Source organism: Onychomys torridus, chromosome 12 (genome assembly GCF_903995425.1).
Source record: "Onychomys torridus chromosome 12, mOncTor1.1, whole genome shotgun sequence".
Classification (NCBI taxonomy): domain Eukaryota; kingdom Metazoa; phylum Chordata; class Mammalia; order Rodentia; family Cricetidae; genus Onychomys; species Onychomys torridus.
The window spans coordinates 3,794,848-3,819,517 of NC_050454.1; the positions used below are offsets into that span (position 1 = coordinate 3,794,848).

The 24,670-nt window shown below is 44.7% G+C and overlaps 2 protein-coding genes across 2 annotated transcripts in view; one reads left to right on the forward strand and one right to left on the reverse strand.

Annotated features, from left to right (window-relative positions):
* Tbccd1 (TBCC domain containing 1) overlaps window positions 1–7,832 on the reverse strand; it is a 50,435-nt gene extending 42,603 nt beyond the window's left edge. Inside the window, exon 1 of the mRNA XM_036204187.1 lies at window positions 7,514–7,832. The gene's annotated coding sequence lies outside the window, so the exon portion shown is untranslated. The remainder of the gene's footprint in view (window positions 1–7,513) is intronic.
* Window positions 7,833–7,959: 127 nt separating this feature from the next.
* Dnajb11 (DnaJ heat shock protein family (Hsp40) member B11) lies at window positions 7,960–23,706 on the forward strand. Its single transcript, XM_036203997.1, has 10 exons — window positions 7,960–8,264; window positions 13,648–13,804; window positions 16,504–16,601; window positions 17,973–18,105; window positions 20,579–20,721; window positions 21,105–21,187; window positions 21,385–21,442; window positions 22,355–22,466; window positions 22,734–22,893; window positions 23,002–23,706. The coding sequence occupies exons 1-10, from the start codon at window positions 8,197–8,199 to the stop codon at window positions 23,064–23,066; spliced, it is 1,077 nt and encodes a 358-aa protein (XP_036059890.1). The 5' UTR covers window positions 7,960–8,196; the 3' UTR covers window positions 23,067–23,706.
* Window positions 23,707–24,670: the final 964 nt, after the last annotated feature.

Here is a 24,670-nt window from a genome sequence, read left to right on the forward strand (position 1 = left end):
AGTCTGGGGGGGTGGGGGGTGGGAGTGATGCAGATATAATGCTCATGTGTGAAGTTCTCCCAAATTTTTAAATCATAAAGAGACTAGAAAAGAACTCACATGACTGTCGGGAGCTGTGCGGCTAGTTTTGGACCAGTAGATGAGTGCTTGTCCAAGGGGTCTCCAGATGAGGCAAAGCCCACGGGCAGCCTCACTCGGCAAGGACCAGTGGACTTCAGGACAGCGCAGAATACTGCTGGGATACTGCTGGGACAGCGCGGCCTGCACCCTCTCTTCTCTCTCCCAATACTGATGATTCTCTTGGCGGTTTTTAGTGTCATTTTGTCAGTTACACAAACAGGACAGATGTCATCATTCCCGGAAACCACATTTTTTTTTCCTCCAGTATTTTCCCCTAAAATTCCCTGGGAGCTGATGCTCCTCAGTTTTCTTGCCTGGGGATGCCAGCTGTCGCTCCAGACCCTGGGAGCTGTTCTGATTCAGTGCTGATACGATCAGAGGCAGATCACCCCTGTTTCTGTAAGTATGTTTTGAGCAAGACTGTTGTTCTTGAAGATGTGTACCTATGTACAAAACCTTTTAGTTTTATAAAGACAGGATGTACCTAGCTCAATATTTGGCCAAGCTAGCAAAATGATAAGTGTTGTTTTTGGTTTAAAAATGTTTTGATGTAAAAGCTGAGAAAAAAAAATTGACATATTTGTTTTTGCCGGAGGTTAACATTGGAGGGTAGAAAAAGCATGTTTGTTAATATTTAAAAAAAAACAAAAAAACAAAAAAACATGCTTATAAATAATAAAGACAGTTTGTAGTATAAATAAAGACAGTTTGAGGCCCACACTATCATACCCAAGCTATTTGTCAAAACTGAAGGAGAAAGGAGGCCTTTCTATGATTTAAAAAAAAAAACAAAAAAAACAAAAACGGAACTCCTGACCAATAAGCTGGTTCTACAGAAGCTATCTGAAGGACTCCTTCATAGTGGAGAGAAAGATAAACGCATCTACAAGGCCAAAGGGAAGAATAATCATGATGGAACAGAATCTAAGTAAGCAAGAACAGACTCCTAACACTACAGATGAACACATTGGCGGGGACTAATACCTGCTTCTCATTCACAACTGAATCTTCATCTTTTTTTGAGTTTTGGTTTTTGAGACAGGGTTTTTCTACGTAACCCTGGCTGTCCTGGAACTCACTTTGTAGACCAGTCTATCTTTGAACTTACAGAGATCCACCTGCCTTTGCCACCTGAGCGCTAGGATTAAAAGTGTGGGCCACCATGTCCTGTTCCAGAGCAAATCTTAATTATCTTGATTCCACAATCAAAAGACACAGACTAGCAGATTGGACATCGAAAAAAAAAAAAAAAAAAAAAGGATGTACCTTTTTTTGTTGCCTCCAAGAAATGTACCTCCCCATCACGGGCAGATACTAACTACCTTGGGGTGAAAGAATGGACTAGGGTATGGCTATTCCAAGAAAACTAACCTAGGAAGCAAATGAGTGTTGCTGTTCTAACAGCTGACAAATACACTTCAAACCAAATCTATTCAGAAAAGACAAGGTCACTTCACACTGATTGAGGGAACAACCAATCAGGAAGATGTCACTATTCCCCAAACACAAGTCACCCAATCATATAAAACAGATACCTCCGGAAACAGACACAGACACAGGTTAGCCCCAGCACCATAACTGGTACCTTCAATACCCCACCCCCACCACCACACAGGCTACTCTGACAACAAATAAACACCTGAATTAAACAGCATCCTAGATCAAACAGACCTAACTGACATCTACAAAGCATCTCATCCAAACACAGTCTTCTCGACATCCCACAGAACTTTCTCTAAAACACGTCACATAATAGGACACAAAGCAAGTCTTAACAGATACAGGGAAAGTGAAATAATCTCATGTTCATTACCCATCATCATTGGGTAAAACTAGAAACCAACAACAAGAGAAACTACCGAGCATTCACTAACTGAAGGAGACTGAACAACGGGAGGAGGTGGTCGTGGGCTACTCACTGTGCTTGCAGAGCACCCATGAGGGGTGGCTCACCACCAACTCTAACTCCAGCTCCAGGAGATCCACAGCCTCTTCTGAGGGCCCTTATACCCACATATGCACATACCCACAGGGACACACACATACAGACACAGCTTAAAAATCATAAACCTAAACCAACTTTGTAAATTACTAGACTAGAATAATATAAATACAACATCCCCAAACCTATGACACGTGATGAAGGTGGGTGGTGGGGGCAGAGTAACCACCAGGAGTCAGTATTCTCCTTCCACCTTGTTGAGGCAGTCTCTATTTTTTTTTTTCATTTTTCTTTATTAAGAAATTTTCGGGGCTAGGGATTTAGCTCAGTGGTAGAGCACTTGCCTAGCCAAGCACAAGGCCCTGAGTTCGATCCTCAGCTCAAAAAAAAAAGAAAGAAAGAAATTTTCTACTTACTCCCCAAGCCACCCCACATCCCCACATCCCCCAAATCGAGGTCTCCCATGGGGAGTCAGCAGAGCCCAGCACACTGAGCCTAGGCAGGTCCAAGCCCCTTCCTACCGCACCAAGGCTGTGCAAGGTGTCATACCACAGGCACCAGATTCCAGAAGCCTGCCCATAGACCAGGGACAGATCCCGATCCCCCTGCCTGGGTGCCCCCACAACAGTTCGAGCCAAACAACCATTTTCCGTATCCAGGGGGCCTAGTCCAGTCCCATGGGGGATCCACAGCCACCAGTCCACAGTTCATGGGCTTCCACTAGTGTGGCCGGTCATCTCTGCACGTCCTCCCATCATGATCTTGATGTCCCCTGCCTGTAGTATCTCTCCTCTCTCATCAATTCAATTCCTGGAGCTCAGCCTGGTGCCTGGCCGTGGATCTCTGTATCTGCCTCCATCTGTCACTGGGCAAAGGCTCTATGATGACAGCTAGGTTATTTGCTAGGCACCCTCTGGACCACGAGGCAGTCTCTCTTACTGTTTCAAAAATCTGAATGTACATTATCATGTGTGCGCGCACGCATGCACTGTATGCACATACCATACAAGCATGTCGAGGCCATAGGACAACATGAGGGAGTCAGTTCTCTTTATACCATTTGGGTACAAAGACTGAACTCGGGTACTCAAACTTGACAGCATCCCTCTTTACTCACTGGGCCATCTCACCAAGCCTCTCCTGTTTGTGTCTCTGTTTTGTGCTACAGGCTAGCTGGCCTTCAAGCTTTTGCCTGACTCCCTTTCTCAGCCTCCCATCTTGAAGTGGGAATGTTGAGATACAGATGTGAACTACCACATCTAGCTTTTGATGAGGGCTTCAAGAATTGAACTCAGGTCATTAGGTTTGCATAGTAAGTGCATTTCCCCACTGAGCCATCTCCTTGTAACCATGAAATCAGTTCTAAGAGGGAACTGCACACCTACATTTTAAAAATTCAGAGACATCACAAATAATTTTAAAATCCACCGTAGGGTCTTGGGAAAACAAGAATAAGACAAACCTCAGATAACTGGATGGAAAGTAAGTGAAAGAAATACACTTTGGCCCTGAAACCAGAGCCAAAGAAACACACCCTGACTCTGAAATCAGAGTCAAAAAAAACACACTTTGGCCTAAAACCAGAGCAAATGAAGGAAACAAATCCTGGCCCTGAAACCCAAACCAAAATGTTAAAAAGAGCCAGTGAAAGAAACACACTTTGGCCAGGCAGAGGTGGCACACGCCTTTAAGCCCAGCACTTGGGAGGCAAAGCCAGGCGGATCTCTGTGAGTTTGAGGCCAGCCTGGTCTACAGAGCAAGCTCCAGGAAAGGCGCAAAGCTACACAGAGAAAACCTGTCTTGGAAAAAAAAAAAAAAAAAAGAAAGAAAGAAAGAAAGAAAAAGAAAAAAAGAAAAGAAACACACTTTGGCCCTGAAACCAGAGCTAAAGAAACACACTCTGCCCCTGACCAACTCAGCATGAAAACCAAAAAATCCCTGAATAGGAAAACCAACCAATTCCTGAGCATGAACCCAACCAATTCCTGAGCATGAAACCAACCAATCCCTGAGCAGGAAAACCAACCAATTCCTGAGCATGCAACCAACCAATCACTGAGCAAAAAATCCAGCCAATTTCTGAGGTTTTCAAGCTCAGGATTGAAATCTGACCAATTCCCACGCTGAAAATCTTCACCCTGGAAAAACTCTGCCCCTAAAAAGCCCTTTATAAACCCTGTACCAGTTCAGTTGGGAGCTGCCTTTTTCCACCCTGGATACTTCCCTCCCAATAAGTCCCTTGAGTGAGTTCTGGGTGAAGACCTTCTTTCCAAGGAGTGGACCAGGGCAGAGAAGTAACAACTTTCAACAGAGCAGGAGAAAACCCGCTACCTTTCTGCAGGGGTTTCTCCCTTAGCAGAGTGAAGCAGAGAAGTAACAGCTTTTCGTAGAGCAGAGAAGCAATGGACATCTCTGCAGGAAAAGTCTCTTAGAAGAGTGGAGCAGAGGTGAGCTATAATGGATCTCTTTGAGAGGGGCAGGATTGCTACATTCCCGTAGGGAAACCATCCCCCCACCAGAACAGAGCTAAAGGTATAGCTTGGCTTTTCCAACAGCCAGGATCCCTTTCCCTCCAGAGCTGTAACACTTACAGTACTTTTGTTTCTGCCCCTGATTGTGGATGTGGTGTGACCAGCTATTTCAAATTCCTGCCCTGAGACTTCTCTGCAATGATTGGACTTTTTATGTAACCTGGAATTGTAAGCCAAAGAATGTCGTCCTTCTTCAGGGTGTTTTTTATCCTAACAACAGAAATGGAACCAGGACACAGCTCAGCAGGCTGTGGCGCCAAGCCTGACCATCCAAATTCAACACTTAGGACTGACACGGTGGAAGAACAGACTACAAGTTTGTCCTGACCTCCATATGTGGCGCGCGCGCGCGCGCACACACACACACACACACACACACACACACACACACACACAAGAAATAAACAAGAAATGGTAGGGGCATAGAAATGAATAAATTGAAATGAAAAAAAAAAAATAAAGAATTCATGAAATGACAGGATCAACAGATCCTTACCTAAACTAACCAACACACCAGAGAAACCTTAAATCAACAATATCAGAAAAAAAAAAAAAAAGGAACCATTACAAGATATCAATGAAATTCCCATCACCAGCAAAACCTAAAAGAAATGGATAACTTTCTAGAAGTATACAACCTGCCAGTTACATGAAGAGGAGATAATTTAAACAACTATGTAACAAGCATCAATACTGAAGCAGTAAAAATAATTAAAAACAACAACAAAAATCTCCCAACTAAAGAGTCCTATGGTGATTTGAAGAAGAATGGCCCCCATAGGCTCATATATGTGAATGCTTAGTCAACAAGGAATGAAACTCTTTGAGAGGATTAGAAGGATTAAGTATGTCCTTGTTGGAGCAGGTGTGGTCTCGTTGGTGGACGAGCGTCACTAAGGAGTGACAGGCCTAGGCTTTTGAATCTGGCTGGATACAGCACTCTCAGCTCCTGCTCCTGCATCTGCCCGCATGCCACCATGCTCTCTGCCATTATGGTAATGAACTAGGCCTCTAAACTGTTAAGCAAGCTCCAGTTAAGTGCTTCATTTTGTAAGAGTTGCTGTGGTCATGGTGTCTCTTTACAGCAAGAGAACAGTGACTAAGACAAGCTTAAACCCAGATCCCAGATGGATTCACTGCAAAACTCTACCAAACCTTTAGGAAAAACTCCAACACTTCTCAAAGTATTCCATAAAATAACTTTTTAAAAATAAAGCCAGTTTGCCCTACTACTAGCACCAAAGACACTACAAAGAAAAGAAAATTATACACCTATCTCTTTAATGAACACAGATGTAAAAATTCTCAATACAGCACTAGCAAGCCAGGCTGGAGAGATGGCTCATGGGTTAAGAACATATACTGTTCTAGAGGACCGGATTTGATTCCTAGCACCAACATCCATCTCCAAGTCCAGTTCCAGGGGATCTCTACCCTCTTCTGGCCTCCTTGAGCAACAGACATGCACTGGCTTACATGCAGGCAAAGCACCCATGCACATAAAATAAGCCTTTTTCTTATTAATGAAGGAAAGTGTGTTGACAGAACATCCATGTTTGTTGAGCACTATTCACAGCAGCTAAGTTACAGAACTAACCCAGGAGTTCAACAACAGCAGAATAAAGAAAATGTGCATTATGTACACAATGGTTTTGTTTGTTCGTTTGTCTAATCATAAAGAATGCAGTTATGCTGTCTACAGAAAAATGGATACTACTGGAAGTATTCATCTTAAGGGACGTAAGCCAGTCTCAGCGAGACAAATACATGTTTTCTCTCATCTGTGGTTCCTTGGTTTATATATGTACTTAAAATTACATACATATAGACGGCATCAAAGTAGAAGCAAAACTGTCTAGAGAAACAAAGGGAATACAGGACAGAGAAAAAAAGGAAGGCAAGAGGGCATATGGTAAGAAGGAGAATATGCTCCATGTGCATTGTATACTTGTATAATTTGCTTGTGCAAGAAAGTACCATATACCATTAATATATACAATGAAAATTTTTTTAAAAGGAAGGGAGCTAATTATTCTGGAAGATTTTAGAATATTTAATAGATGAGTGGATACTGATCATTAAATTAGACAGCTTTATGGTAACAGTAAATTACCATAGAGTTGGCATTTTACTTTGCGTGCAATTTAAAGCCATTAGAGGCTTTTACGCCAGAGAGTGACTCGATCTGACATACTTTTAAAAAATCACGAGGGCGCTGGGGAAACAGTTCAGTCGGAAAGCTTGACACTTGCTGTACAAGCAGGAGGACTTGAATTCCACCCGCAGTAGCAACTGCGGCAACAATGGCCTGAAATCCCAGCGCTGGGGATACAGACAGAGATGGAACCCTGGGCTCCCAGGTCCATCAGCCTAATCTGTGATCTCCAGGTCCCTAGTGCGCTAGTGCGTGCACACAATCATCGGGTGGAGAGCGGGAGTATTTTAAAATATTCTATCGAGACATAAAAGTTTGGAGGCAGAAGATTGGTTAGGAGAACTTTGGAAGCAAGAGATAACTGTGACTTGGGCAAGAAGTGGAGCTGTAGTGAACACAATCAGGATACCGTTCATTGGTAAAGATCTGGGTAACTTATGCAGGGAGCAAGGCTAAGCGGAGCAGCTTTGCTCAACAACTAGTTTTCTGTGTTAAACAAAACCGGAGAAGAAGAACAACCAACGAACAAGTTCTACTCCGAACTATAACGGCTTTTATTGATTGCATGCTTACTACGTGCAACTCTGTTGGGAAACTTACAGAAAATATTTCAATTAAAAATTCCCAACACCGGGCTGGAGAGATGGCTCAGCCGTTAAAGGCTAGGCTCACAACCAAAAAATTCCCAACACGGCCACTGAACGTTTTGCCTTAGTTTTGTCGAAAACAGGTTCAGAAGAGGGGTGGGGGGGGGGGTTGTCTCACCGCTACGAAGAGCTGGAAGCCGAATCTGAACTTAAGTCGGTCTCCGCGGCGGCTTGTCTATAAGGTACCAGGACTCTTTTCTACGGAATCGAGACTATTTGTAACAAGTTTGTGCGATCCTATCCCCGCCAGAGCAGCCGCCCACTCAACTGTGGTTGCGCCTCGGCAATCGCGCGCGTCCCGTGCGCACACGACGTAGTTCCCAGACCGGTAACCAAGTTAAGACCTCTTGCGAGCAATTGGTCAGACTTAGAAAGGCGTCTCGCGATTGGTGGACCCTCGGGGTTTCCTCGCAGCGCGCCCGTCTCCGCCTGTAAGTTTCTCCTGGTCGCAGGCACTTCCGGGCGGCGCGCACCTCTGACGTCTCCTCTCCCCATTGGCCGGCAGCCGCGGCTGCGGTTCCGTAGTCTGACTGGCTGCCCGCGCCGCCTCGGAGGTGAAGTGTACCGCGCCGATTGGCTGCGGGGCGGCGGTCGCGTGTGATGTCCCAGGCGGCGATTGGCCCACGCCTGGCTGCTCGCCGGCTCGGGGGCTCCCGGAAAGTGGCAGCTGAGGAGGGGGCGCGCTAGCTGTCTCGGTGGCCGGGCGAGAGACCCGGCCTTGAGGCGGCCTCTCTGGGCCGGAAGGGCTGATCGGCGGACGCAGCGGCGCGGGAGGCTGAGCGTGCGGGACCGGGCGACACCATGGCCCCGCAGAACCTGAGCACCTTCTGCCTGTTGCTGCTGTACCTCATCGGGGCTGTGATGGCCGGGTGAGGAAGGGGCTCCGCTCCGCGCGGCACGGGGCCCGAGGGGCGGCCTCTGCTGAGAGGGACGCGGGTGGCATCGAGGAAGGGGGCAGTGAGGGAGCGGCACTGCCCGGCCGAGGGTCGGAGGGCTCGTGCGGGCCAGGCTGGCCCTGCGGAGCCAGGTTTCCCAGAAGAGCGGGAGTTGGTTGCAGAGCCACATACTACGTTGGGCATCGGAGGGAGTTCGGTGGTTGTGAGCAGAAGTAGGGTCGCGGAACTCTGGGGAAGGAAGGGGCTCCCGATGGAGATGAAGGTAGTGAGTGCCAGGCAGGGGTTGAGGCTACAGACACGTCTTGACGACGGTGGGTTACCCAGCTTGCAACAAGCCCCTGACGGGCTGACACTGAAGTGGGTGGGCCATGGTGCCAAGTCAGGTGCACGTAAGGAAGCCAAGTTCAGACTGAAGGAAACTGGCTTGAGGGAGCAACGACCCTCTTTAGAGAGCTTTCGCCCTTGCCACCTTCTCCGGCTAGCGAGCCTGAACTGTCAACTTGCCTCACTGCCCCTCTCCGTGGTTGCTTCTTGAGCTGGGTTAGGTATGACTCGGAAGAGCAGTTCACTAACAGGTAATGAAAAACTGGGATTCTAACCTCATGCCACTCCTATGAATCATACAGGCTTGAAGGAACTTTATCGATGTTCTGAAACCGGGGAAAACATTGTGCCTCCGTTCAGGGAGAAAGAGCAGACTTTGAGGTTCTCCCAGCATTTAAAAACGCACGACCCTATAGTTCTGATGACTCAGGATGTGGTATATAAGACTTGTGTTTAGAGTGCCTGCATCCTGAATCCCAGCTTTTGGAGGGTGAAAACAGGTGGATCGGAATTCAAGGTCATCTTCAGCTGCGGAGTGAGTGCCAGGCTTGCTTGGCCAACATCACACCTTATCTCAAGTAAATAAGGAAGCACAAAAATAAGAACACACCCAAAACTAGTAGGTGTCAGATTCTGATCATGTGTAGGTTGTTGCGGTACCTCAAATAGCTTTTAAAGTTGTTTTCTTTGGTTTTTGCTCTTTGCATATATGCCTAAATTTTGTCATTTTTTTTCTTGTAAAATACTTTAAATTTCTAAAAGTTAACATCTCTTACATATGCTTTATTGTTTTCCCGTAGTTTTATTAAGCCATGAGTACCCAAAGTATTTAAGAAAACATCAGCATAAAATTTTGGAGTTGGGAGTTGAGGTATGCTGGTCTCCAACTCAACATGTAGCTAAGGGCAGCCTTGAACTCCTTCATCATCCTTCAGCCTCCACTTCCCACATGCTAAAACTGCAGGCATGAGTGACATTCCTGGCAAATTCTAGTATTTTTTTAATATTATAGCTTTAAACTTCAGTCTCTCATAAAGTAGCCTCTGGGGAGTATGTTGACACTGAGCTGTCATTTAACCTTTCACCCCTTTAATAAAACTTTACTAATTTCTCTGACAATTTCACACACACACAGTGTGATCCTACCTACCCAATCTCACACACACCACCACCACCACACCCCCCCCCCCCCCACCCACCCCCCACCCTGGCACACCCCAACATGCCCCCTTCCTGCCCTCGTGTGACTGACTGAGTCCAGTTAATTGGTGCTGCCTACTGGAATGGTGACTAATGGTGTTGGTTTGCTCTTTGTGAAAGTCATGTTCAGGTACCCATAACTTGAGTGAATTCATGAGTGCCATTTCCAGAAGACAGGATCTGACAACACTCCTCCCCTTCCCCTGCTTTTACATTCTTTCTGCCCCACCTCCCACAGTGTTCCCTAAACCTTGGGGGCTTGGGGAGAGGCAGGGGAGGTTGAAATAGATGTTCCACTTAAGACTGAGTACTCAGCCGTCAGTCACCTATTCTCCACGCTTTGGCCAAGTATGTTGATGCATGAACTACTGCCACCTATAGAAACAAGCCTCTGTGACCAAAGCTGAGAGCCTGTGAATCTATAGATATAACCTAAATATTTATAAGGTATATTATGAATTATATTATAGGTATAACCTGAAAATCACGTGTCTATTTAGCAAAGCAGCAATAATAATCTCTTCCTGTCCCAGGGCCTGTGACCTCCCCAGCCATAGGCTTTCAAACAGCTTTACCAGATAAGAATTCCCTCCTGTGGAGCAGGCCTCAAATCCAACCAGAAAGCCGTAGGTTAACCCCATAATCTTCACGTCACTATTGGGGCAGATGTGGGTACATCTTGCCTTTTTGGTCAGTATTAGTAATTTTTCTTCTCACACAGCCAAATAACCTTCTGGTGCCATGAAAGCTGGCCAGGAGGGAGGAAGTTTTCATGTCATCTCCATCCTGATTTCTCTATGTTCTATAACCAAAGTGTGTGTGTGTCATCAACAGTAGGGGCTTCCATCTAGGGCATCTAGTAGGCAACCCAGAGCAATGACGAGAGCCTTTTGTTTGGGGGGGCCTCCCTGACTCATAACTCATAGGAAAGTTTCCCACACCCAGCACTGAGACTTTTCACTTCGTGATCCATGTTCTTCTAAGCAAAACGTTGTCCACTCATGCAGGGTACCTGTGTTCAAAATCCTCCATCTGTCTGTCTCTAAGATTTTATTTTTTAAGTACATGTACATGCATGAACATGTAAGTACAAGTGTCCACAGAAGCAAGAAAAGGGTGTTGAATTCCTCAAAGCTGGAATTAAAGGTGGGTGTAAATCACCCAACAGGGGTGCTGAAAACTGAACTCAACTCCTCTGTAAGAGTAATACACACTTTACGATCATGGCGGGGGGGGGGGGGGGGGGCTTCATATGTCTTTATGGTTTTTTGGCTTAGCTAACAAAGCAGTGGCTTTCCATGGTTTGTTTGTTTTAAATCCTTAGTTTTGTTTACCCTACCCTCCTCCAGAAGCATATTCTTAAGACTGCTACTTAAGTAAGCTTTGCTCTCTGTGTAGTTAGCCTTTTCGTTATTAAATACCTGTTCCTTTCTCATGAGATGTCGGGTCTTTTCAGTTGAGGTAGGGACTTCCTGTGGGTGATAAGTTTTAAAAATGATAAAGTTGAGCTGAGCCTGGTGGCACACGCCTTTTCCCCCAGCACTCAGGAGGCAGAGGCGGGCAGATCTCTGTGTGTTCAAAATCAACCTGCTCCACAGTGAATTCCAGGACAGCCAGGGCTACAGGAATACCTAGTCTCAAAAAACAAAACAGAGTTCTATAGTTGAGCTGGACATGGCTTGTATTCCTATACACTTGGCTTTGGGAGGTAGAGGCAGGAGCATCAGGAGTTCAAGACTGCTTTCAGATACTATGAGTTCAAGGCTACATGAAACCCTGTCTATAAAAACCAAGCCAAAACCCTGACCGAATGATTAAAATGACTGATTACTTTTCCAGCAGTGTGACTAAGAGCGTAAACTAATCACAGCCTCCTGAATGCCTGGGTTATAGGTGTATGCCATCGTGAATTCAGTGCTTCATGACTTACAGGCAAGCACTCTAGAGACCGAGCCATATGCCAGGCCATAAAATACGTTTTCCATATTCCACCTTGTGTCTTGGTTCCCCAGTTCATTTTGCCCATACATTGTAAGATTACAATCCACACTGTGTTAGTGTCCATTATGTGACTTTTCTAGACCCATTATTGAGATAATGTTTCCAGAATCAATTCTAGTAGCTAAAATTCTGGCCAGAAATGGATGCTGTGAGCACTTGTATGCATTCAGCTCTTTCGAGGAGTGGTTACTGGTCTCTTTGGTGAGCTGGATACGGCCCTTCCCTGAAATGTCGTTCATAGTCTTACTCTAGCTTTCCATCAACACTTCCTGCAGAGAACCCTTTTATGGCTGATTCCATGTATGCCCTGGAAATGTCTCTACTTTATATCCCAGTTCACATTATATGCGTATTCTCAACTACCAGGCCACAGAGGCTCCTGTGTGTGAACTTTAGAGGCTGTCTGATATAAAGACTCTGTAGTTACTGGCAATGAATGTATGAAATGTATATTTTTCCAGCAAAATACACTGTAATCCTTAAATACAGATGAGTGTTATTCTTCCTTCAGAGTTATTATTTAGACTTTGCTTAGCCTTTTATTTTAACTCTCTAAGTCAGTCCATCTTTAACGTTCCCAAAGTGCTACTGTTTGGACTTTTATATGACATAATCTTTGTGAATAAAGATAACTCTCTTCTTTGACCTTTGGAAACAGTCAGAAACTGGCTCAGCAGTTAAGGGCACTTGCTGCTCCTACCGAGGACCCCAGTGCCCACGTGGTGGTTCACAGGCACCTGTAACTCCAGATCCAGGGGATCCAGCTTTTCTCAACTCCCAGGGTACCTTGCACTCACACCCACATGTGAACACACATAGGTGTTCATAATTAAAAATAAAATAAATTCTTTTTAAAAAAATCATTTGGAGCCATTGTAGGGAATAAAGAGAATTAATTGGGTTGTTTGGTTTTTAGCTGGAAGTAACCTGGAGCCATAAAACACACAAATAGTTTCTCTGCTGAAGGTAGTTCTAAAAGAAGGATGTCACCAGTGCTTTGCATGTTTTTAAGCTGCCTCAAATCATAGGCTCTCATTACGATTACTTCAGTGTCTAAGACTGTAAAGCCTAGCATATTCTCTTTTTTTTTTCTTTATTTTTGTGTATGTGCACATATCACATATACCATCATCTTTATATTTACATGCTTATATAAGTAGACCATACTATAAAGGGAGAAAAAAAATACTTTTCACTTTTAAAAATGTAAGACATCCTGGCTTAGAAAGATATTCAGTGATTAAGAGCTGTCCTGTTCTTGCAGAGGACTGGGTTTCAGTTCCCAGCACCCACATCAGGCAGCTCAGAACTGTGAAGGTTCTGTACTCCACCATCACTTGCATGTGGTACACATATAGACAGACAGGTACACACACATACACATAATGTTTAATATAATACAGAGCTAGAGAGATAGCTCAGACAAACACATAAATTTTAAAACAAACAAAAAATGTGATTCGTCCATCCCTCCCCAAGAGAAGAGCTATTGACAGGTAATAGTTGCTGGGTGAGGGGGAGTCATTTTTCTTTATGGATGCAGCCTCTGATAAGTGCCCAGGCTTTAGTAAATACCTCCCTCCCCACACTTATGTGAGTCTCCCTGACTAAACTTGGTGGGCCACAAACAAAAATAAAATAAAACAAAACATATGGAAGTAGAAAAGGGGGACTTACTGGGAAGACGGAGGTTTCAGTGTGAGTGAAGGATGTGAGAGACGGTAAGGAAGTCGGGTGAGAATGACCGGAGAACGTTGTCACCGATTAAAAAAGTAAGTTTCAGATGTAATACAGAGCTCTCTAATGACGTCTTACCTGCCCATCCTCTCAGGCGAGATTTCTATAAGATCTTGGGGGTGCCTCGAAGTGCCTCCATAAAGGACATTAAGAAGGCCTACAGGAAACTGGCTCTGCAGCTTCATCCTGACCGGAACCCTGATGATCCCCAAGCCCAGGAGAAATTCCAGGATCTGGGTGCTGCTTATGAGGTGAGTCATGAAAACAAAATAGGAACAGAACCCGTGGATAGGGGAAAAGGCCAAAACACAGAGAAACCTCCCTCAGGTCATTTCTGTCTGAAAACAGGAAGAACATAAAAGTGAAAGTAGTATGTGTTCCCAGATTGTAGTCATTATCTATAGATTCCATTTCCTGCCTTTTTAGAGATTTGTTTTTATGTATGTGTGTGTGTGTTTGTGTGTACATATGCCAGGTATGTGTGAGTGCCCATAGAGGCTGGAAGAGGTATCAGATCTCCTGGACCTGGAGTTACAGGTGATTGTGAGCTGCCCAACCTGGGTACTGGGAACCAAACTCAGGTCCTCTGCAAGAACAGCAAATGTTCTTAATGGCTGAACCATCTTGCCAGCCCCTCTGACAGAAATTCTTAACCTGGGCCCATGTGTAAATTTGAAGGGGTTGGTGACCCCTAAAATGACACATAATGTTTTGTTTCTTATGAGACACAGACTTCACATTTTGTACTGTCTCCCAGAAATAGTATCATTATTTGCTAGGAACCCAGTACTCAAAAATCCTTCCTAGGAAAGCTGGGTTTACCCCTTTCTTTTTCAGCAGTAAGGTCTTGCTGTGCAGCTCTGGCTGTCCTGGAACTATGTAAACCAGGCTGGCCTCACCACACCTAGCTTCATGTGCTACTCTTGATAATGAATCTGCAGTGTTCTCTATGCATGACCTGAGCAGGCCAGACATGTCTCACTTGTGAAATTGAAGTTTATTTGACTCACTACCTCTGTGGGATTACTGCAGATCTCCCTTTTTCTTTGTGTCATTCAGACCTGTGTGCCTTCCTCCCAGGTAAATTAGTGTGCACAATCAGATGGTTAATACAGTTCAAAGACTCGTTAGCAAACGAGGTAAGATTGATTACCGTTAGCATTTTAGCTAGTTGAGAGTCTGAATATTAGTTGACTAATCAACTACTCCCCTCAGCCCCCTTCTCTTAAAATAGGCTGAGTATAGTGAAAAGCACCTGTGACTCTAGCTACCTAGAAACTGAGCTAAATGTATCACTTGAGCTCAGGTGTTAAGCCCAGCCTGAGCAATATGGTAAGCAGTTTACAGTGTCCAAAGAGATGTAAAGCTCTTTAATTTTCAAATGTACATATGTGTTTATATGCTTCGGGTTTCTAACATGAAAGAACTTTTTTATATTTTGTTTTCAACCTTTATTTTTATTATTTGTATATATGTATGTGCGTATGAGTACAGAAGATGCCCACAGAGGCCAGAGGCATCAGATGCCCCTGGAGCTGTGGTCACCGTTGTGAGCCACCCAGCATGGCTGCTAAGAATCAAACGTGGGTCCTCTGCAAGAGCAGCATGTGCTCTTAACCACATGCCATCTATCTGTTCAGCACACCCTCTTTTTTTCTTTTTTAATTAATAAGCTTTTTATAAAAAAAAAATTATGTGGGTGGATGTATTGCCTGCTTGTCTGTAGGTGCACTTTGTTCATGCCTGTTGCCTATGGAAATCAGAAGAGGGCATTGAATCCCTTGGAACTGGAGTTGCAGATGGCTGTGAACCACCATGTGGGTTCTAGGAACCAAATCCAGGCCCTCTACAGGAGCTATTAACTGCTGAGCCCTCTTTCCAGCCCTTTTTAAAATTAGCATAGAGTAATGGATTTGATTGTGGGAATTTCATACATTTATACTTAGTTTTCATCAATCCCCTATATACATTTTTTCTTCTTGCATGTTAAAGGCAAATTTTTACATGCTTAGAAACCAGTTTTTTTCTTATATCCGTTGGATCATACAAACATTAAGCAAAGTTCTATCAGGCAGTGAAATTGACTCTAAGGAACATAGAGTAGTGTTCATGAATATTTTCTCAAAAATAATATTTTCTTGACCTGAAGATGTCACAAACTTACACACACTTTAAGGCAGACAGCATTCTTCTACAGATGGGTTTCTATACATACCAAAGCATGAAAAAAAAGAAAGGAATGAGAACATCGCTGGGGGTTTTAACTTCAGGCCAGGATTCTGCTCTCGTGGCATGCCGGTCTTCTAATATGCAGTGTGCATTGCAGGGATCAGGTAGTGGTTTTAAGACTGCTAATTTAGAGAACCTATCACTCCTGATAATCTGTCATAGTTATAGTCTAGTTTACAGTTTAGTGACACAACATAGCACAGAGCTTACAGAATAAGCCTTGGAATTAAATTGCCTAGAAAATTAGCCTGAGCAGTCCATCTCCCCTCTTTCCTGGTACCTTCTCGACCTTCACAGTCACATTTCTTAAATACAGTGTTTAAGTACTAAATCAGATTTAATAACTTAGGGTTAAAAGCATGAACCGAGCAATGTGGACTAGACAGTGCACCAAAGTATTCAGTCTGTTGAAACAGCTTAACAGACACGTTGCTACATGTCTACAGTTCAACTCAAGGGACTAAGTCAGGTTGAGCATGAGTTTGAGGCCAGCCTGGGCTACATTTGGAAGTCTAGGGCAGCCTGAGACTCATAGCAAGACCTTATCTCAAAACTCCAAAACAGACAAAAGATAACAACTTTAAATATGCCTTAGTAGCATATATAATGAAAATCACACTCGCTGGAAAGATTTAGGTCAGAGTGGAAAACAGCTGTGAACATGAATATACCTTAACTGACGTGCAGAGTATAACACTTTCCCACTGGCATTTATCCCCAGGTTCTGTCAGATAGTGAAAAACGAAAACAGTACGATACTTATGGTGAAGAAGGCTTGAAAGATGGTCACCAGAGTTCCCATGGGGACATTTTTTCACAGTAAGTTATTTGCCCATTTGCAAAGTATTACATTCTGAGACTGGACCACTTAGGCACTAAATGAATTATTCTTGGAAGCAGAGGGCAGAGTTGCCTCTGTTTCATCCTGTGGACAACAGAGGGGTGCCTATGATAGTCATCATCAGAGAAGGAATTCATAGGGTCTCTTGATCTCCTATTGCACTCGGCTTTCTGGGAATTCAGGATACCTGGAATGCTAACAAATACTTCTCCTCACTGAACCCTCCTTGTTGACATTTGAATCTCCTTATGTCATGATGTTTTATACTAGGAGATCTAACCCAAGATCAGCTCTGTAATTATAAGCAGAAAGATATTTGAGTCTGTACTCGCATGGAGTGAAGTTCGTTTCTTCAGATTCTGAGCCCTGCCCCTCAAGTAAGAATAGTTACAGTTGTCTGCTGAGCCTGTCAAGGAAGCACCTCTTCCCCTGACCACCGAAGTGATGCTGGAGATGTCAGAAAGAGAAGCTGCCTCTCCTACTCAGTCCTTCCTCTTCAGCTGAAGGCTTCTGAGTGCATGCACCTGAACAACTCAAAAACACTGTTTTATCCAACTCAGAGTCGTTCTTCTTACCTCCAAACACTAATTTTGACCTTGTACAGGTCAGGACTTCATGCGGAGGCTTTGCTTTTCAACTTTAAACAAGTGTACAAAGTGGTAGCTTCTTTGTCAAGGTTAATCTCTTAAGAATACGTGTAGTGAACACATGCAATATGTAAAATGTTCCAGATTACCCTTAAAGAATTCCTTAAATTAGGCCAGGTATAGTGTTCACACCTTTAATCCCAGGCAGAGGCAGGTGGATCTCTGAGTTTGAGGCCAGCCTAGTCTGCAAAGCGAATTCCAGGACATCCAGGGCTACGCAGTGAAATCCTGTCTTGGGAAAAGAAAAGAAAAGAAATCCTTAAATAAACAAGAAAGTTCAAATTGCACAAGATTTTATATATTAACCCTTTTTTTCAATAAGTGTCTCTTGTCTGGATTTTCTCAGTATTGAATGGATTATTTCATTGATTGAGTCCAACATTGAATCCACTGACATACTGTGTGTTCCTATATGATTCTTATGTATGGATCATATTGTATTAAGAGTAAGTAGCCGGGCGGTGGTGGCGCACGCCTTTAATCCCAGCTCTCGGGAGGCAGAGGCAGGCAGATCTCTGTGAGTTCGAGGCCAGCCTCGTCTACAGAGCGACAGGCTCCAAAGCTACAGAGAAACCCTGTCTCGAAAAACCAAAAAAAAAAAAAAAAAAAAGAATAAGTGTCTTTATTAATGTGAAGAAAATAAATAATGTGAGACATAGGACTTGAGTTCTTCTTGCTGACAAATTTGCTGTGTATCTACAGCTTCTTTGGAGATTTTGGCTTCATGTTTGGAGGAACTCCTCGTCAGCAGGACAGAAATATTCCAAGAGGAAGTGACATCATCGTAGATCTCGAAGTCACTTTAGAAGAAGTCTATGCAGGAAACTTTGTGGAAGTAAGTTCATACAACACACCTACTCAGACTGGCGTGCAGAACTTGTACTTTTGACCAAAAGTCAGAGACTTTAGTGTACTTTCTGTCTTTTAGAAAACAAGAGGGAGTGGCTGAAACACAATTAAGTTATCATCATCCTTAATTCATAACAGTCACAAACTGAACTCCCTGTCTAGCCCAAGAACTCAGCAACACAGCACCATGCTCTGCCTGCCTGTGTGCTGCTTCCGTATCCCATCCCCACCTCACTGCAGGGATAACTTTACCGTTCCTTTCTGGTCGGTTACACGCACAGGAACCTAACCAGTGTGTTTCTATTGTCTGTGAGTCTGTAAAAATGGCATGCCATCCGTATCTAGACAGACTTTTGTCACCATGCGTTACCTTTGCTTACAGCTGTCAGGCTCTGAATACAGTCTCATTGTGGACCATCAATAGGAGGGTTTGGTTTGGTTCTTAACTCCCTGAGTCCTATATGTAGACATTCCTGTACATAGTCTAGTTACACGTAAGTGAGGACGTCTCTTACATAGATAAGTGTAAGAGTGGACTGAGTTGTGTTAGCACATGTTCATGCTTTACAAGAAAATGCCATAGTATGTTTGAAATTGTATCAGCACTCAGCATGCCATGGCAGTTCATGAGGCTTCATAGATTTGCTCCCCTGCCCCCCAGTTCTGGAGCTGTGGGACTTGAACCTAAGGCTTCCCTCATGCTAGGCAGGTACTCTACCTGTATGGGATATTCCCTGCTTCCTCTCTGACGTTTGGAATTATTAGAATGGGTCTGGCATGTTATCTCCTTGTGGTTTGTGCTTCTTGGGTACCAGCTAGTAGAAGCATCCCTTGGTGGCCCTGTCTGTCCCTCCTATGAAGCGCCCCTTTGCATATGCCCTGCTTTCTCTTTCTCTTGTTCATTTGTAAGGCCGCTTCGTTTTGCAACTGTCTCTGTTAGCCGTAGTACAGACACGTCTACCTTTTTGTTTTGTTTTGTTTTTGTTTTTGTTTTCTGAGACAGGGTTTCTCTGTGTAGCTTTGTGCCTTTCCTGGATCTCACTCTGTAGCCCAGGCTGGCCTCAAACTCACAGAGATCCGCCTGCCTCTGCCTCCCGAGTGCTGAGATTAAAGGTGTGCGCCACCACCGCCCGGCAGTCTACCCATTTATAATAGAACTTGTCTTTGCACGATACTTAAGATTTATTTTCATTAATGCAAGTGTTCATTTTAATGTGAAAAAAATCCGATCTTTAATTGTTAGTTTTTGAGTCTTCTATTTTAAAAATCTACTCTAAAATGAGAAGGCTGTTCTGTGTTCTCTGGTAAAAGTTTGCCATCTTTAACCTGAGGTTGTCTTCCTTTAAAGTTTGGGATGGACTTTGCAGCTGGACTGCATACTTTGAAACCCTGTCATTTACTTAACACGGTGCTGCTCTTTCCTCACTGTGCGTGAGAAGTACCTGCAGAGCTGTGGGGTGAGATGAGTGTGCGTGCGTGTCTAGGGGTGTTTGCGGCACAGCTGCGGGGGTTTTCTCCAGACGTGTGTCACTTCGCTCCATGAGCACAGTGCCATACAATTACACAGATACAAGAGTGAGGGGCTTTTTTTTTTACACTTACTCTATTTTAGTTTTGTGTATGTCTGTGTGGGGCAGGTGTTCAGGCATCAGATGTAGATGCTGGAAATCAAACTCTACGAAAACAATATGTGCTTTTAACCACTGAACCATCTCTCTAGCCCTTTTGATTTTGTTGTTTTGGGACAAAGTATCACACAGTCCACACTGGCCACAAGGTCATAAACTCATTAGGAAGTTAAGGAGCTATAGATAGACATATATATTATTTATATGTTTATATATATGATTGATGTTTGAAAACAGCTACATGGAGATGATTGTTGTCTCTCATATGTTGGTGTCTGAATGGTGATAGCACTGGGGATTAGTCTTGGACTAGGTTGCCTAAAACAGAAAGAGGTGGTTTGGGGAGATCAATCGTAGAACTGGATGGTAGCCGCACAGCAGTGTTTCAACACTGTGATTGTTCTTTCGGGGGTTATGTTTTACACAACTCAGATTTCTTTTTTTTTTTTTTTTTTTGAGCTGAGGACAGAACCCAGGACCTTGCGCTTGCTAGGCAGGCGCTCTACCACTGAGCTAAATCCCCAACCCCTCAGATTTCTTAACAACGATAATCCTATGAGCTGCTTTCAGTCAGTAGCCCTGGGTGTGCCTTGGAAATGCTGGTCTTTACCTTGTGTTAGAGTCTCTTCTTATTCCCCTCTCTACTCGCACAGCTTCGGGTGGAGATTAGAGTCGTTAAATGTATGTTTGCTCCGTTCTTGTGTTGGGTTTGATTTGTACCCCCAGAGTTCTGTGAACTTCCAGGTTCTGTGAGGGATAGCTTGCAGAGAAGGCATGTGTGCAGAGCGCTGCTCCACTGAGGAAACTAAAGGCTGGTTTATGCATCCTCAGGTAGTTAGAAACAAGCCTGTAGCCAGGCAGGCTCCTGGCAAACGGAAATGCAACTGTCGGCAGGAGATGCGGACCACACAGCTGGGGCCAGGGCGCTTCCAAATGACCCAGGAGGTGGTTTGTGACGAGTGCCCCAATGTCAAGTAAGTGGAAGGCCCTCTGTGGGTCTCTCGGAAACACGCGATGTTCTGATTGTCTCTGCCTGGCTGTCCCCTCCCCCGCCACGTTCCACCAAGAGAGAGCAGTGCGCGTCTCCAAGACACGAGGCAGCACCCTTCATTTCTGAGCTACGTGTGGCAGATGTTTGCTTCCCTCCAGCTCTGACTGAGAGCAACCTTGATGTCTGTGTGACACAGACTCTCTGCTCTGAGTGCTGACATCTGGGAGCCCTAAACAGGCCCAGAGAGCTTTGGCCAATAGCACAGTGTGACTGTCCAAGAAAAGGCTCCGAGCACAGTGGTAAATCTGATTATATCTGGGGCTTCAACAATATTTTCTTTTCCCTTTGTAATTCCATCTGTCTCAGATTAGTGAATGAAGAACGGACACTAGAAGTGGAAATAGAGCCTGGTGTGAGAGATGGCATGGAGTACCCCTTTATTGGAGAAGGTGAGATGCTGATGTTGTCTTAACTCACTTCAGCCTTATCTCAGATCTTAATGGCTGCCTGGTATGAGGGAGGAGTGGAGACATTGTCTCCCAGACAGACTGACAGACTCCACAGAGACGCTGCCTGAGGCAAAGTGCCACATCAATACATGTTTCGTGTGTGTGACTTCTGGTCTTCTCTGAACTGTTCTGACCAGGTGAGCCTCATGTGGATGGAGAACCTGGAGACTTACGATTCCGAATCAAAGTTGTCAAGTAGGTATCCGCTGGGAGAGGCGCCTCCAGCCCTGCTTCTCGCTTGAGTGATTATGAGATGATGTGTCTGTAGTTTTTCTTCTGTTTTATGCATCCTGTTCCATAAGTAATTATTTCTAACTCTGCAACAGTCCTGAAGATGGTGGGGAGGGGGGCTGGCCTTGAGCTCCAGTTGTTTTTAAGTCCTTAGGACTTAAAAAGTCAAAGATGCTGGAAGAAAGACTTGGTAAGAATTGAAAAGAGAGCTGGGCATTGGTAGACTACTTGCCTAGCATGCACAGAGCCCTGGTTTGGTCCTGGCACTGTATAAACCAGGCTGGGTGGCACATGCCTGTAATGCCAGTGTTTAGGTGGTAGAGAGGCAGATCAAGAAAGAGTTCAAGGTCCTCCAGCCTGGGCCTCAGAACAAAACAAACAAAAACAAGAGATGCAAAGAGCTGTGCATGAGAGGCAGTCTGCAATAGGAATCAAGGAGTGCTGCAGTTGTTTTCCATAAAGAGGCCCTGCAGTCACATTACTATTCAGCGGTCCTCTCACAGCTCCTCCCCAGTGTGGAGTGCTACTTAAATAGGAATTTTGCCCACGCTTCAGGCTTTCTTGTTTATTATTTTCTCTTATTAACTATTTGGAAACCAGTGATAGGTCTGTGTTTAAGGCTGGATTAAAACATTGTTCCCACTGGGTTCCTAGCCAAGCATTGTCTTTCTTTCCTATAACCCAGTGGTTGGTGGTTTTCCTCACCTTCATGTACTTCTGCTGATCGTACACTCCTTAGAAATGGAGTTCATATGACCTCCACCACTCTATAGTCTCAGCTAATACCCTATGCAAAGGTATGTCAAGTGCTGTTTGAAAGAGTGGTGTGCATCCTTTCCAAGATTTTCTAGCACTTTTTACCTTTTTCCATTTCAGGCACCGTATATTTGAGAGGAGAGGGGATGATTTGTACACAAATGTGACAATCTCACTAGTTGAGGCTCTGGTTGGCTTTGAAATGGACATCACTCACTTGGATGGTCACAAGGTAAACATGCCAGCCTTCCAGCTTTGTGGTCACGTGGTGGGTTTAGGTTATCTGGAACCAGAGGCTTCTTTCTGGTCCTCTGCCACTGTCCCCTGGCTGTGCTGCTGATCTGTATTTTTGTCTCTCAGTGCCTGTCACCCTAAGGTTCCCTTACCTACCCTCTCTGCTGAGCTGTGACATCAGCTTGTCGCCAGCGCTCACTAGAAGTTGTATGATGGACTAAGGATGTGCCTGTCCCGCTCCACTTGGTTCCATTCTGCTTTCCAGGTGCATATTTCCCGGGATAAGATTACCAGGCCAGGAGCCAAGCTCTGGAAGAAAGGGGAAGGGCTTCCCAACTTTGACAACAACAACATCAAAGGCTCTTTGATAATCACTTTTGATGTGGATTTTCCAAAAGAACAGCTGACAGAGGAGGCAAAAGAAGGTATAGTGTGTGTGTGTGTGTGTGTGTGTGTGTGTGTGTGTGTGTGTGCGTGTGCGCAGACCCTGGGGAAGTCACATTGTTGTTAACTAGTCACTCATTCTTCGGCAGGTGTCAAGCAGCTGCTCAAGCAAGGACCCGTGCAGAAGGTGTACAACGGACTGCAGGGCTATTAGGGGTGAAAGAGATCGGACTCCGGTGACATAGGTGCATCAGCGATATTTATTATCTGCGGGGGCTTTGTGTGTGTTTCGTTATTTTCAGTATGCAAGTTCGGCTTAATCTTTTTTTTTTTCCCTGATGATCGTCATGTCATGAATAAGAGGTTTGAGAATCCGTCTGTTGCGTTCAGACAAGAATGACCGGCAGAAGGTTAACTAATACCTCTCCCTCCGGGGATATAATGTCTGGTGCTGCTGCCCGAGGTCCAAGGAGAAACGTCTCAGAGGATGCCAGAGCACAGGAACCAGATGAGGGGTTAGAGAGAATTGTTAGCTATTTCAAAATGCAAACTGGAGAAGTCTGTTTTTAAATACATCTTGTTGTTATTTTTTTCCTGGACTCCTGTTTCTTTTCCCTGTGAGTGGATGGGTGTTCTTCCCATCAAGCAAGATGGACACACAGCATATAAGGAATGAGGAGGGTCTAGCCCCAGGCCCCACTAAACACACGGTGTCTGTCTCGTAGCAACAAGCTGGAAGAAACCTAATAGATCAGAGACTGAGCTACACGAATTCAAGTCACACAGAGACCTACTGTCTAAGAGAACACAGTTTCTCGTTTTCTTCGATAATAATAAAATCTGATATGAGCATTTTACTGTTTAGAAAGTACTTTTGTCTATCCATCCCAGTTGGCCTAATGACCAGAAACCTGTTAGTTTAGGAGCTAAGATGGCTGGCGCTAGAAAATAAATGTTAGAACCACGAGTGTTTTTTTTTCTGGTGGCACCAGATTCAGATGCCACCTGGCTTGAGCGTTCTTGACTTATGAACCCCCGTTTCTCCAGTACTTAGGACTGCTTGCTGCAGCAACTCTGTTTCAGGACAGTGTGTGGGAGCTGCTTTTGACCACCGGGCGTTCCTCTCGCTGCCCTCAGCTGTGCAGCAGCCGTTGCTGTGTGAGACTCTCAGAAACCCAGCAGAGCACAGAGACATGCATGGACAATCTGGCTTTCTCTACATCCTATACACACACGTGCTCTGCTTCAGGGTGCTTTTTGCACATTTGTAAGCACATACTCAGGTCAGTGGGCTTTCACAGTCTGTACACGCATTTATACATACACCCATGCACGTTCAGTAGGGTATTTTTACTTTTTCTGTCAAAGGCTGCCTCTGGTGGCCCCGGAGAACCCTGGTCATATTTATACTTGCAAGTGCACTTTTTCCAGGAGTCAGTCCACCCAAAGCTGGAAGATCCCACCCAGCTCTTGCTCTCACAGTGAAGAAATGTCACTGGGGTCTGTGTCACTTTTTATTCACTGCTTAGACTTGCGATTTAGGGAGTTCCTTCCACCATTGGGCTCCAAGCCCTAGGTCACTTTAAGTGCATTGGAAAGGTTTATGTCAAAGGTCTGTAGACTTTATGTGAAACTGCGGTGACATGTCATATGGGAATGGTGGAAAAGATCATGCCAGGCTCCAAAGGCACTGTGGTCTCTGCGACAGCAAGCTCCCACCTTGTACTGAGATACCCATCTACTCAGATTGCAGGGGATTTCCAGGCCTAGGAGACTGTAGTAGTTGAAGGGAGTCTAGCCCGCCCAGGCATGACAACC